The sequence below is a fragment of the Gambusia affinis genome, linkage group LG10 (genome assembly GCF_019740435.1).
Source record: "Gambusia affinis linkage group LG10, SWU_Gaff_1.0, whole genome shotgun sequence".
In the NCBI taxonomy this organism is placed as follows: Eukaryota; Metazoa; Chordata; class Actinopteri; order Cyprinodontiformes; family Poeciliidae; genus Gambusia; species Gambusia affinis.
This window is the reverse complement of record NC_057877.1, coordinates 26,521,123-26,535,229: the sequence shown is the minus strand read 5'-3', so window position 1 is coordinate 26,535,229 and position 14,107 is coordinate 26,521,123. Positions and strand designations below refer to the sequence as shown.

The window sequence follows — 14,107 nt, the reverse complement described above, 5'->3', positions numbered from 1 at the left end:
AGTCGTTGGAATGATTGAACTTTTTACTGTGAGTCTGCTCCAAACATCGGAAAGCATCAATTACTTTAACTGCAAATGTCTTCAGTTTTGCTGTTAAGTAAGCTAGCAAGGTGTCTCAAAGTAATGTCTTGCTTCTCCTCCATTAACAACAAAAAGTGTTTTTGTTGATAAGGAAATGGCATTGTCATGTTTGGGTCTACTTTTCTTGCCCACATGCAGAACACCACAGGGAAACAGATTTCTCTGGTGGAAAGTTAGTGACTAGCCAAAAAAAGGACCCAAAAACAAAAACCCCAACAACCCCGGTATCCAACGGGCATAATATTTATTCTGTATAATATCAAAACCTCAAGTTTGGAAAAGTAAAAGTATGATATTAGTTACTTTGTTTTTTGCAAATAAATCTCACAAAAACATTGTGATTAGAAGTTAACTAACTATGTTGGTTCAGTTAAAATAAGTTTATTTTAAGATGAATTGTTATATACAAGTTAGTAACTGGTGTAAAAATTGTGTTTAAGAAATCTTTTTGTGTTGGAGAGAGAACTGGAGGGTTTCCTGATTTAGCTAGTTTAGTGACGGTGGCAATGGTAACTTGTCATGTAAAGAAACTAGAGTGTGACGCAAAAGACAAATTAGCAGTTTTTTTTTTTTTTTTTTGTTTTTTACTTGGCTGCATTTTCTGTTTCCACTACTGCTTGTCAGTTCCATGTTCAGGCTCCTCGTTCATGTTATGCTACATGTCTGTAATAATTGTTGAATTTTTGTAAGTTTTGCTTTTATTAAATCTTCAAAATGCACAGTTTAAGCAGCTCTCTGCACTTTGGCTTTGCTTTGATCTTCATGACAACAAGTACAAAGGATTAAAAGGCTAATCTGTAAAACTTGCTGATAAAACTTTATGACACTGGACAAAACTAACAAATGAAAATAAAAACATAGAAATCATACAGTATAAAAAACATTATTAAGTACATGTAACTCAATCTACTCTGTAGTTAAAAATATTTGCTTTGATTACCTGTGTTGAATAAATTATGTCTGCAAGTATTCTTCCAAAAGCAAGAGCATATGTTTGTTTCAGCTACCAACCATGCTGTGCTTTTTTGTAAAAGTAGGCTACCCAAATAAAAACTTCTGCCAAATTTAAGGCTTAATATCACTGATTCTGAGATGAGATTAAATTGCTTCATCAAAAGAAATAACTCTTCTTTCAGTTGCTGAAAGATTTTTTTAATTTTTTTTATGTGTTCACTGTTAATTTAGTGTAAGCTCAGAAGTCATTTTTCATTTAAACTGATTGTCTTTCATTTGAGTACTCAAACTAAAAACAGCCTCATCTGACATATCTATGATTTCTGACGCTGTGTCAGCAATACACCTGCTTGATGCTATTATCTCCGAAAAAGCGATTTACAGTGTCGAGGGACAATGTTTGTCTTGTCTTCTTGGTTGGCTTCCTTTGCCCATCAGCTGATAAAACCTTGGCAGGAAGCTGGACTCACTACTGGAACAGATGGTCATCTCTTTGTGACGGTTTGAGCATGTCAAGGCACAGAGATGGTGTTTATTTTGCACCAAATCCACGTATTGTGCAAACCATACGGCGCAACTGGCTCGTGATCAAAGTCACGTGTGTGCATATTCAAACGTGTGTTTTTGTGTTTATTCTTGAAAAGCAAAGCAGTGTGTGTGCACACATTTTTCAGAGTCTTTTTGCAAAACAAAACTGCAGTAGTTTAAGTGTGCATATCCCATATGTGCATAAACAGCTTGTAAACAGTTTGAGATAAACTGAAGAAATGTATCTTTTAAGCCTTCATCTAGATAAATTTCTCTTACTTCTCTGTGCTATCTCAAAACCTATTTTTACCAGATTGGTTCAGTGTATCTTCATTTTTTTGGCCACTGTGGTTCAGTTGATAGATGGCCACTCAAAGCTCTTTACACTAGAGCCACATTCTCCCGGAAACTCGCAAAAGTCTACATCCATTCATACAACAACACAAACACTGTTAAGCATCGGTATAGATTTTGTGGTTAATATCTCTCTTTACAATATTGTTTTGAACTAAGTGGTCATCTTTTAATCAGATAGTTATGAGTTTGAGTCCAGTGTCCTACCACAAGTTGAAGTTCCCCAAGGCAAGGCACTGAAGATGCCAACCAATCTGCATATCAAACCACTTTGAGTTGTCAATATGACTAGAACTGCATTAGAAATTTGAACTATTTACCATCTAAACTTAATATAAAAATAGATAAAAGTATAATTAACTATCAATTGATATGTATTGCAACATTTATAGGATTTTTAGCTATGGCTAAATTTACAGATTTTAGGCTAAAGTGTGACAGAAAACTAACACTGCATTTCACAATAAGACAATTGATGAAGTAGCACGTGGCAGTACTATCTATGCTTTGGAGATTTTTTTTTCTTAAGCATGGTTAGGAAAGCTGGTCTGTACTTCAAGAAAACCAGACTTCCAACAGGACAACAAACATCAAGGAAAACAGAATAAGTGTGAAAAGAAACTCAATTATCAATGTTTTAATTTCCTGCTCCCAATGTTGTCATAGCATGCTTCCTCTGGCAAAACCAGAAAGTTGTAGATCCAACCATGTTTATATGTTAATGGATCAGTCAAATTTCAACCCAGGTCTCATCTGTGACTTAAAGACTGAGGATCATAGATGTTCTTCATCCTATCTGAGTAAGCACACACTATTTTTCAAAGGAGAATGGACTGAAAGTGCTGTGTCTAGATGTGCAAAGCTAGTAGAGAGTAGAGAGACCTGCAGCTGTAATCTCAGGAAAAAGGTGGTTGGGTAATATAATGTCTCTGAGGGGATGAATAAGTGCCAAGCAAGAAGAAAATTACAGTTGCTTTTATTTTATCAAAGAGTAGAAGAAAACAACAAAGGATTTATAAAGTAAGTTTAGAAATATCAAGTGAAACTTTTTATTGGTTTACTATAATGTCCCACATTACTTATGGAATATGTGTGTTTAATCTGAAGGAATGGAAAATAGATATCAGTTGTCCGCAATTTGTGGTTGTTAATACAGTTTGCACTGAAACAGATATTATCTTAGAAATTGAACCGTTCATTTGAAACTGTTTGTATTAACAAAACAGTAAGGAGAAAAAATTGGTAATGTTTTTGTCCATATTTCTCAGCTCTATGCTAAATATGTCTTACTCCTTTCAATTGACAGTTATGCTTTTTATTGCACATAATTCTAGTGAAATTACTTGTAATTTGTGGCTGTAATGCAGAGAAAATGTACAAAGTTTCAAAATTAATCTAAGACACTGGTTTATTTAAATTGCAGTATTGTTGTAGTTTCATAAAGCTCTGTGACTGAGTGCAACATAATACAGTGTAAAATCAGACCTCTGGGAATCTGCTCTCCCCATAAAAATCAACTAAAAACAAAAGCATCAGCCTGTTTTGTTCAGAGGAAGCCTGCTATGATAACATTGGGGCCAAGAAATGAAAACATTGATAATTGAGTTTCTTTTCACACTTATTCTGTTTTCCTTGTTTGTTTTTTATTGCAATTTATGTCCTGACTCTTGCTTTCTCAGGACAGATTGCTTCCTTTTACATAATTCCCGTATCTAAAACCATGCCATGGTTGACAATGAAGCTTTGTTACAGAGAAGGAAGAGAATTGTATCTAGTTAAAGACCAAATTCAAAGTTGGAAGATCAAATCCTCTTTGTAAATAACCACGTTGTAGTTTCACAGCAGCATGGCCAGGGATGTTTCAACTGAATATGCATTCACAAGATTAAAAATGGAACAGTGTTTTTCCCAGTCCATCTGAAGAAGTGGGATTATGCATGCATAAAAAGCCTTTTTGTTGGGGAATGTGTGAACTTTGACTCTGGTTGTAGTAGTTGATGCACATTAATGTACTTTGTGTTCCTAAATGGGATACCACAGGTTCACATCATCTTATTTCTGCTCTATGTGGTAGAAATGGTCTCAAAGTTCCTCTGTGGATGTTTTTTTCATGCTGTACCACTTTTAAAGGGCTGCAGGGACTTATTAACTGGTAGCTTCTTTTTAAAGCCAATCATTCAGGTGTTTCCCATAATTTATTTTATACTCATTAATTTTCCCATCCTAATTTTGTGTGTGTAATGATTTGTCTCATTCCTACTGGACTACAATGTATATAATCAAACATTTGACTGAGTAAGAAGCTAATATTCTTGGTTCAGCTCAAGTCTGAGTAAATAAAAAGTTCCTCCCAATAGATCAGAACTCGAGGCATCCATCTAGAACTGGAACGGTAAATGGAGGAAAACTTATTATTTGTATCTGAATTCCCTTAACAACAATGCAAATATTTAGTTGTATTGAGAACAGGTGTGTGCCCGACTTTTTACGTAGTCACAAGAGGTTATTATTTATAATTGGATAAATGCCTTTGATGTTTGCGATGTTTTCACTGCATGCAGACAGAAAGCATTGTGTTGCTAACAGCTAAATGATGCAGCACTTTCAGACTATGCTGACCTATGCCCTGAACTCAGCAGCAAATGTAGCCCATTTGGTGTTGTGTCTGTGACTGCGATGATTGTGAAGTGTTTTCTGTCCCTTTATGCTAGAACTCCACCAACTGGCATCCTTTTGAAAGCTTATAGAGATATCAGCCTGCTATTGTGCCTTCAATAAATAAAGTCTGGTTACACAAAGCTCCTTTGGCATTACCTTAGCTTTTTGTGGGTGGAATGCAAAGTGTTGAAATTTAAAAAATGAAACAAAACAGAAAGTGGGTTGTCAAATTGGTCATGGTTTAGAAAAGATAAGTTGTGCTGGATTTTCTTGTCCAGCTGAGGGGCTTTTGACGGCACAAAAATTAGAAACATTGTGATATTGGATATGAACAAATGGTTGATTTATCGTAAGTGTCAATTTATTTTGTTGATATTTTTTTATTGATAGACAGGTTACAACAGTGCTGTAACCTGACCAACAGTGTTCTAAATGTTTAACCGATTTTGAATATGGTTGGTTAATATGCCTGAGAATTTTAAATATCAGGAGAAACTTACCTAGCAACCCAAGCTTAGCTCCAGCACGTTTGGTCAGCTAGTTTTATTGCTCTATGTGCTGTACATTGGTTGCTGGAAAAGACAAGTGTTTTGTTGTTGACTTTCTATCCAGAAACCACTTTCTGCATTATTGTTGGTTGTGCAGGATGCTCTACTTCTGCTTTTCAAAGATGTACGGTTTCATGGTTGCACATCTGTTTGCAGACATTTTCATGTGTGAGTATAAATGTTGATTTGTGGGGTGTGGCCAACGGCGGCTTATTTGGATCTAAAGTGATAAGAGGCCCTAAAGCAGTTGATTTTGAAAGAAGCTCAAAGTAGACAGAACTGACCAAACAAAAGTCTAATTATCTATAAATATCTTGTTAAAAAGATATTTCTGATAAATGAAGGATAATATCTTACCTTTAAGTGTCCTTTATCCTACTGAAGATACACAATACGTTTCGTCACCACTACTACGTTTCGGACATGTCAACATGCTTTTCTGTATAATTTCAGATACACACAATAACTCGATGTAAAAAGTCAAGACAAGTGTGACATAAACCCAACCGATAAAATTAGCTTTTTTTCATCAATGTTCAGGGGTCCAAGTTAAATGTTGCTTTGTTATCTCTTCGCAGCTTGCCCTCAGGGCACCTTTAAGTCGTCCCAGGGGGCAGGATTATGTCAGCAGTGTCCGCTCAACAGTCGCTCCACCATCGAAGCTGCCACCCTCTGTGGTTGTCGGAATGGATATTACCGTGGAGACATGGACAAACCAGAGGACATGTGTACCAGTGAGTCAACACGTATAATTACACTCTCGGTACTCCTTTCAATAAGGTATCAAAATGACTGGTCCAGGCTTACGATCCCAGTAGGTGACATAAAACAGCGTATCACAAACTGACAACACCAGCAGTCGAATATTTCATAATTAAATGAAAATCCAGTATCCACCTTGATTTATAATTCTGCCTGTAAATTTATGCACCTCAGTCAGAGCTGAAACACACCCGCACACACATGCACACACACACACAAACCCATTCTTGTTAAGGGATTTTGGGAGTAGTAAGTAATAATGTCGCCACACTGCTCAGGCTCTCCATTCCAGTTGAGTATGTGTTTATTGTGTCAAAGAGTCTGCGCTTCAATGCAAGACAAAGCAGTGAGTTTGAGTAACGCAGCCACTCGGTTCCTCAGAGATATAGTGTAAGTAGGTTAAAACATGAATCATTTTGGACTTGTACTCTGAAACTGAGTGTGTACTGTGTGTGCAGCTGTACAAAGTATGTAATCACTCATGGGTTTTTGTGCTGTTCCCGGTGACCTGAATACATCTTCATATTTTGAGGGATTAAAAACAGCTCTGGTTCAGTCATATTTAGGATCTATTGTGTTTTTAAAGATTTAGAATCTTCAGAAAATACAAACAAAGCTTTCAATGGTATCATTAATATCACTGTCCACACAGAATTTGATATAAACTGGTGCTTGTGTAAATCATTAAATGTGTGATTTGTACATTTTCAGAGATATTGTTATAGGTACGGTTTCTGCGACACACGTTGCTAGTACCTCATGATTTTGCCGTCAGAGCTGCTTTTTTTTTTGTGTCCTAGATTCACCAAGGTATCTCAAGCATTCCTCAGACAATTTAAAAAAATAAAAAAAAATATATATATCTATATATATATATATAGATATATATATGTACACATATTTTTTCTCCCCTTCAGGGCGTCTGTTTTGCAATTGCGGTGTTTCCATTAAATAAATTAAAAAAACACATTTAAAATCCCACATGAATGTCTTTGTAATGATAAGTATTGAAAAACATGCCGCACCATGTTCCTCCAACTACTTCTTGTTGTCGTCTTCTTCATGGCAGACAAAAATAGAAAAATACACCGATACATAAAACACAATGAACACCAGTAGCATTTCTTTTTAACCATTACAATCTACATTTTTCACATTTCATCAATGTTATGATTCCAGTTTTATTGTTAATTCCCAAAGCCCTTATTTATTTGTTTAATTAATTTGAAATATTTAAACATTGCAAGCAAAGAAGTTAGTTTTTACTTGTTCAATGTAATGACAAATTTTAAGTTTTGATATTGGCTGCACAGTTGTGCAGTTGGTAGTGCCAGATGTCTTTCCATTACAAATGCTTGCAAAACTTTGATATTCTGCTAATGTTGAAAAAGCACAATTTTGCAATGTCGGTGTTTTCATTACATAAGAAACAATTAAAGTCACATAAGTTTGTAATGTCATTAAAAAAAAAAACATACGTCACCACGATCCTCCAACTTCTTCCTGTCGTCTTCTTCGTGGTTTGCGCCAGCGGCAACATCTGATTGTTAGTCATGTGACTTGTGTGATGTAAAAACAGTGTTTACATTTCAGTTTATTCAAAATAAATTTTAATGCGGCCAATAAAACACCTCATCCTAGCTAGTTTTTGTTTTAGAAATTGTCATGCTTCCAGTAAGCTTATTCATTTTTGAAATGTCAGATTGGTCCTTGGAAACACAACTATTCTTTTCTGGATTCTTCTGTTGCACTCTGATAGTTACTTTTATTTCTTTATTAAAGAAATTATTCCCTAACAGTTGACTCTTTTATAGAGTTGTTTATAGTAAATTACTGTTTTTTTTTAATTGATTTCAACAGGAGCGGTGCTTTGTAAAGGCAAACATTTCTCACTTCAATACCACTGAAACAGATTTTAGATGGATTCTCAAAATGTTCTGTAGGTGGGTCAGGGTTTTATTACAGCAGAAATGGTACAGAAAAAGCCGAACCTCAACACTTGTAGCACTCTTAAAATGATGACGATGGAGAGAAACAAAATCTAATTTGCCAGTGAGAGCGTGTCAGATGTCAAGCCACTCATCCTGTGTAGGTCTCTGAATTACTTGAGCGCTTTCTACTCAGGGGCAAAAACAAATCAGGTTACAGTTAGAAATAAAAAAATAAAAAATCAAGAGGGCAAACTACAAAAACAGTAGGATTAAACTTAGATACAGAGGAGGGATTCAGAGTCGGACATGAATCAGGTCACCGGAGTGGAAGAGTGACTGCACAGTTTGTAGTTTGTTGTTTGACAAAAAGAAAATCCAGTGGTAACATGCCTCACCGACTGCAGAGGTGGTTGGGTGCATTGTCTCTCAGCAGGTAAGTGAATATAATTTAAATTTTACAGTCTGTAGCCTGAGCAAAAAAGAAAAACAAAACAGATGACGAGTCTCCATTGTCTCAGCGGTGGGGCTAGATGCTGTGTTTTTGTGGCAACTTTGCATTTTAAAATGCTTTTAATGTTTACAGTGATCATTAAATGAAGACACATTTATGCAGAAAAAAATACACCTGGAACTTACAAATTTGTCGTCACCTTCCTACAATAATGGCCTAAGTCAAATTTTGCCAAAAGAGGTGCTGATTTTTTTTCTTATTTTAGGAAGGTGACGATATGCATAACTGTAAATACATTGTATGCACTGCTTAGATTTTTTAACCCCCCGCTGTTTGTACTTGGATTTTGCTGCACATTTGTCCTTGGGTGTCTAAGAATTACAGACAGAGACATATTCTTCAGGGTCGTCTCATCTTATGACTCTGGTTTAGCATAAGCCACGGCCGAACATCCATTTTATCTTAAGCACTCTTGTTTCATCTGTGTCACTCTCTGTGTGATGCGTTTGGACTGTCAGCGAGAAGTGAGCCCCTCAAGGCTTAACCTTGTGAAAACTGCTTGAGCTTTGAAGACGTACTTTGACACTGAGTGAAAACTGAGACAGACTGACTGGTAAAGGACAATGAACATTTTATTAATGTTAAAGAAGGTGCTGGCTTAAGTCCAAGAATTGCAAGAATTGGCTGATTTTCACGGGACGGTGATGACTAAAACCCATTGAATTTGGTATCAAACAAACTGGTAATGCCATTTTTAGTGGTCACAGTGAAGAAAAATGATCAATAATCACATAATTTAAGATTTAGAGTTAATTATTTAGTTTGGACAGCAAGTATGGACTGGAAAATTACTTGAGTAATAACTTTTTTTTTGTTTATGTTTGTATTTTACATCATAAAAAGGTGATCTTCAATTATTAAGTTGGTTAATTAAAGGTCCAGAACAACTAGTAATGAACAAATTCATTTTTTTTCCAGCAAAATAGAAGTTTCTATCTGATTGTTTGTGACCTCAAGCCAAACTAATTTTGACAGAAAAGCATAACTCTAATTAGAAATTAGGACAGTTTATCTTAAACTTAATTAACTTAATTACTATTCATGACTCTAAAAGCAAATTGCCTTTGGTTACATACGTGGAGAAAAACAAAAACAAATCAAATGCTACCAACATTTTGTGATTGTGTACTGCTCTGTGTTTCGGCTTGTTTATTTTCAGTTTTGATTTGGCATGTTGATTATTTTGATTATTTTGCAGTTCCAATTAATGACAAAACTGTTGGTCTCAAATTAAGCGTTTTGCGCCGGAGGTTATGATAATTAATGACTGTACTGTCTGGTACCAAACAAATAGTTTGTTTTTAATTTGTATAACAAGTTGTTGGACTAGTCAGTTTTAGTCATCGCGTTCTGAATTTCTAGAGCATAATAAAATCTAATTATTTACACAAATGTAAACAATTCTGTATTTATTACCAAGTAGTAAAAAATAGTCATGCTTTTTTCTTTTGCTCAAAGCACAGGGAAACCATCCTAACCCTGATTTGTTGTTTTGATTATTTTGTATCTTTTTAGAATTAAATTTTGTCAGTATCGTTTCATGCTTTAAATTTCTTTTAGTGCAGCAAAGTATAGTGACCATATGTAATAGTCATCACATTGGTGTGCATAATATTAAAATTGCAAAAGACTTTCAGGAAAACCTTAAGCATTTTGCATGCTAGTTAGATATTCAGTCTGTTAAATGGAGATCCTGCAGTAACTTTCCACCCCTGACAGAGGAAAGTGTTGAAGATACTAAAGGTCAGTGACTGTTGAAAATCTGGAAGAGGGAGGAAAATTGCTGTCCCAGTAACCTTGACATCACAGGATTTTCCATCATGTAGCCCAACTTCTCTGCTTTACATCTGTATTTGTGCCATGATAAAAGTCTAAATTACCTTCTAGGCTGTGTAGATCCTGGGTTTTGGTGACCTGTTCTTTTCCTCTTTAGTTGTAAACAAGAGAGTTTTTGTACAAAAAAGAAAAAGAACCATGTTGCTGAATTGTTTGACCCCGTTTCCTCTGTTTGATGCTCAGTCCCCGATGGCTCAGAACACAAAAGTCCACTCTTCCTTCAGACAAGACAGAATAAGGCTACAGTTTTCCCCAAGAGGAGATTTAAAGTGGCCATTCAGTGGGCACAATTTATTTGCAGAATTTGACAGCAAATTTACCATTTGGTTATGTTGGCTTTTGATAAAAGAAGATATAATGAGGGTTTTGATGGGGTTGATATCATTTTTGGTTTAAATGTTTGACCTGCAGTTTGGGATTTAAGCCAATGCAGATTTCTCAGAAAGAAAGTTTCCTCTGTGAGTTGTCATTATTTTTATTAGGAAGATCTGTGGGACAGAGGAGGAGCTGCAGATGTTATTTTAAAATAGACAACATGATTACAGTGTTGACTTTTTAAATACGTAGTTTTTAGCATTTTTCAAAAGTGGTTAGTATTAGTAAACTGCAACTGTGCTGCACCCAGTTCACCCTTCCTCCCTTCTGCTGAACTCGTTTCCAGCCTGTTAACACTTTGCAGGTGAAAAGCTGTGAAGGCCCGCTGTTTGCTAATGAATTAGAAATGTACAAAAACTCACCAAATTTTTTTACATGCATCACTTATAAGATGTACTTTAATTAAAATATATATTTGCAGCACTTCATTCTTAATTTTCATGCCTATTTCAGGTTTTGGAATATAACTTCCATTTCACAACAGACACTAAGGCACAGTTTTGGCCTAAAGCCCCCAAAACCTTGCCCACAGTTTTTCACTAAAGCAGTAAGGTGGTCATTGCCCCACATCAGCTGATTTTTATGAGGGGAAATAAACTTTGTCACTCTACAAAAATTCCCTCAATCCACAAATGTTTTGTGCAACCAACCAGCTGCAATATTAGAAGCATTTTCTGACATGAAAAGCAAGAAGGTGAGATAAATATTTTAAATTTAAAGTGTTTGCTCAGCATACAACAGGATTATAACACTGTGTGCCTGCTATGATTGTTAAAAAAAGAAAAACACAATGACATATCTCCCGTCGTCCTGTACTGGCTTACTTTTTTGAGGCCTGTATGAGAGTTTGCATTTGTGTTTTGTGAATAGCAAGCTCAGACGGCAGTCATCTTTTGAAAATGCTTTGTGAATTTTTTTTAACTACTATCAGTAATGTAATACCATGGGTTTTACATTTGCAGTGCCTTAAAAGCATGTTTTAATATCAAATAAGGGGATTTCTGACAATTGAAAAAGTCCAACACTACAAACATCTATTTTCCTTCCTCACTGACTCATTTTTCCCTTTCAATTCCTGTTTTCAGGCGTTCCCTCTGCTCCTCGCAACGTGGTCTCGGTGGTGAATCAGACGTCGGTGATCCTGGAGTGGCACTCGCCACGCGACACCGGGCACCGTGACGACCTGTCATACAACATCGTGTGCCGGCGTTGCCACAGCAGCGAGCGGCGGGCATGCCAGCCATGCGATGACAGCGTGGTTTATACTCCAGGCAAGGAGGCGTTGAAGGGAACAAGGGTGAAAATCAGCAAACTTCGTGCTCACACGTCGTACACCTTTGACATTCAGGTTTGTGCCTGCAGATGTGTTATCTTAGGTGTGCAAGGAAATGTAAGTGTAGGGTGATTCTTGCTGTGCAGAATTAGAAAACCCAAATAGTTTAAAAGCTTAAAATTTATCGCATGTTGTGAGAAACATTCCTCAAGTTTTGTTTGTGAAACAGCTCCATCCAAACATAATAAGCCACTTTAAAAACAGCCTTGTTCTCGTCAGTTTTTGTTTAAAATGCAAATTGCTACCACCTATTCACTAAAATGCTCAAAGATACTGGCGCTACATAGAAAGTTGCTGACCTGCAGGCTTTTATGCAAAATCTGCAATTATATCTGCCAGCTTACAAGGTCACTGTAATGTCTGTAAAGCCTTTATAGTGATAAACATTCAATCTTCTCCCATCTGGCTCCTTTACTGTAAAACTTTTAGAGCTCAATTTTGTTTCTGAATTGTGACATCCAAGGACATGCTGAGTAAAATAACATTTTCACATATAAACGTGATTATTTGAATACTCTAATTTATGAGATTTTCCCATAAAGCAGGGTTGTATGTAAATTAGTGTATTCTGAAAATATAGATTGAAATTGTTCTTATTTCCCCCACATTCCACGGAAAAACCAAAGATAAATAAGTCAAAGTCTCAATTAAAATTGTTTTTCTTAGTTTTGGATTTATCATTTTGTTTTGCGGGGGGTTTGAGTCTAAGCAGCATATTTAGCAGTTAGGGAAAGGCAGAAACATAAAATTAAATTAGCAGAGCCTCAAGTAAATGATCATAAATTAAAACATTAATTTGCCCTGACTAAAGCATTGGTTTCACTGTCAGAATGATTAACTGCACACTTGGCAAACAATATATGGCAGCTGGTCTCGTCTTTGAAACCCAGAGAGAATGTGGTCAGCTTGTCTTTGTCTCAGAGATAAGACATTAAATCTAAAAACAATTCACTTTTGTGACAATTTTAACAGATTCTTTTTTAAAATACAGCTGGATTGTTTTTGGTACTAGACAGCCATGTCAGTCAAAGGATTTTGATATTCTAATGTGATGCAGTTGATGAATAATTCTGGACACTGACAGAATTTGGCTAGTGCTGTCAAGGACAAATCCAAAAATCATTCTCCTATCATACAGTGGATATAAAAGTGCAAAGGCTTCAGTTTGAAAGCCAGGTTTTTAAATACAGGGGGAAAAAAAATTATAACTCATAAGATTTTTAAAATTATTTTACTTAAATAAATCCGAGTACGTAGAAAATCTATCTGTCTGTCTGTGTGTCTATTTGTCTGTCTGTCTACATACAAGCTAGCTGTCTAGACACATACTAGTCATGATAGCCAGCTAGCAATCTAACTGTCTAACTTATCCTTGATAGTAGTCTTTTTAACAATTTATGTATTTGCATTCCAACCTTCCTAAATATCATCTTTGAATCTCCTCCTTTAAACATGTGACTGTGCTCTGTAATGTCTCTATTGTTTAAAATCTGACCATTGGTATTTTAACTGTGCAGACAGTCAATGGAGTGTCCAATAAAAGTCCTTACCCCGCCCAACAGCTGTCAATCAACATTACAACCAATCAGGCAGGTGAGTTAGAACTGAAAAAGAAAAAAAAAACAGAACTGTTGTGCATGCGTGTGTGTTTACAAGCGTCTGTGTGTGTAAGCATACCCCGGGGCGCAGTGGATTAAATGCGGGAGGGATGGCTGGAGAGATAAAGGAAACTGAGCCACAGTCTTTTAATTCATAAAACATGTTACAGGGTTGTCGTCTCCTACCTTCCTCTGCTCCTCCCCCCTTCACTTCTTCCTGCACATTCGCAGCTTTAATCCTTTTTCAACTCTCCTCTTCTGCTTCTTCCTCTCTTTTCCTTTTCTGAGCTTTATCTCTCCTTACCCTGCCCTCCTCCTCCCACTCAGCCTGCTGCTGTGTAATTCGAACATAACATAACCGAGTTATTGCTCCATCAAAATTTTATGGAGACAGACATAAGTAATACTTCCACTTCTACTTAAATTTAGATTTGAAAGCTACTTTTCTCTGATGGAAAAATATAATTGACCTTATCCACTGTAACAGAGGCTCACTTGTAATCGAAACCTGATCCACTGCCACTCTGCCACTTACCAAGTGCATTTTCAGCTGATGTCTGATGCAAAGTCCTCATGCTCCTGAAATATTTTAGGATACAACAATATCATCTATTATCATGGAGTTAATTACGATTGAA

General features: G+C 36.1%; 1 protein-coding gene across 3 annotated transcripts in view; it reads left to right on the top strand.

Moving 5' to 3' along the window:
• LOC122838341 (ephrin type-B receptor 1-like) overlaps positions 1-14,107 on the top strand; it is a 102,431-nt gene that overhangs the window by 44,358 nt on the left and 43,966 nt on the right. For all 3 annotated transcript variants that reach the window (XM_044128915.1, XM_044128914.1, XM_044128916.1), the window contains 3 exons: positions 5,702-5,857; positions 11,624-11,886; positions 13,389-13,464. In XM_044128915.1, coding sequence (XP_043984850.1) covers positions 5,702-5,857; positions 11,624-11,886; positions 13,389-13,464 — 495 coding nt within the window. The remainder of the gene's footprint in view (positions 1-5,701; positions 5,858-11,623; positions 11,887-13,388; positions 13,465-14,107) is intronic.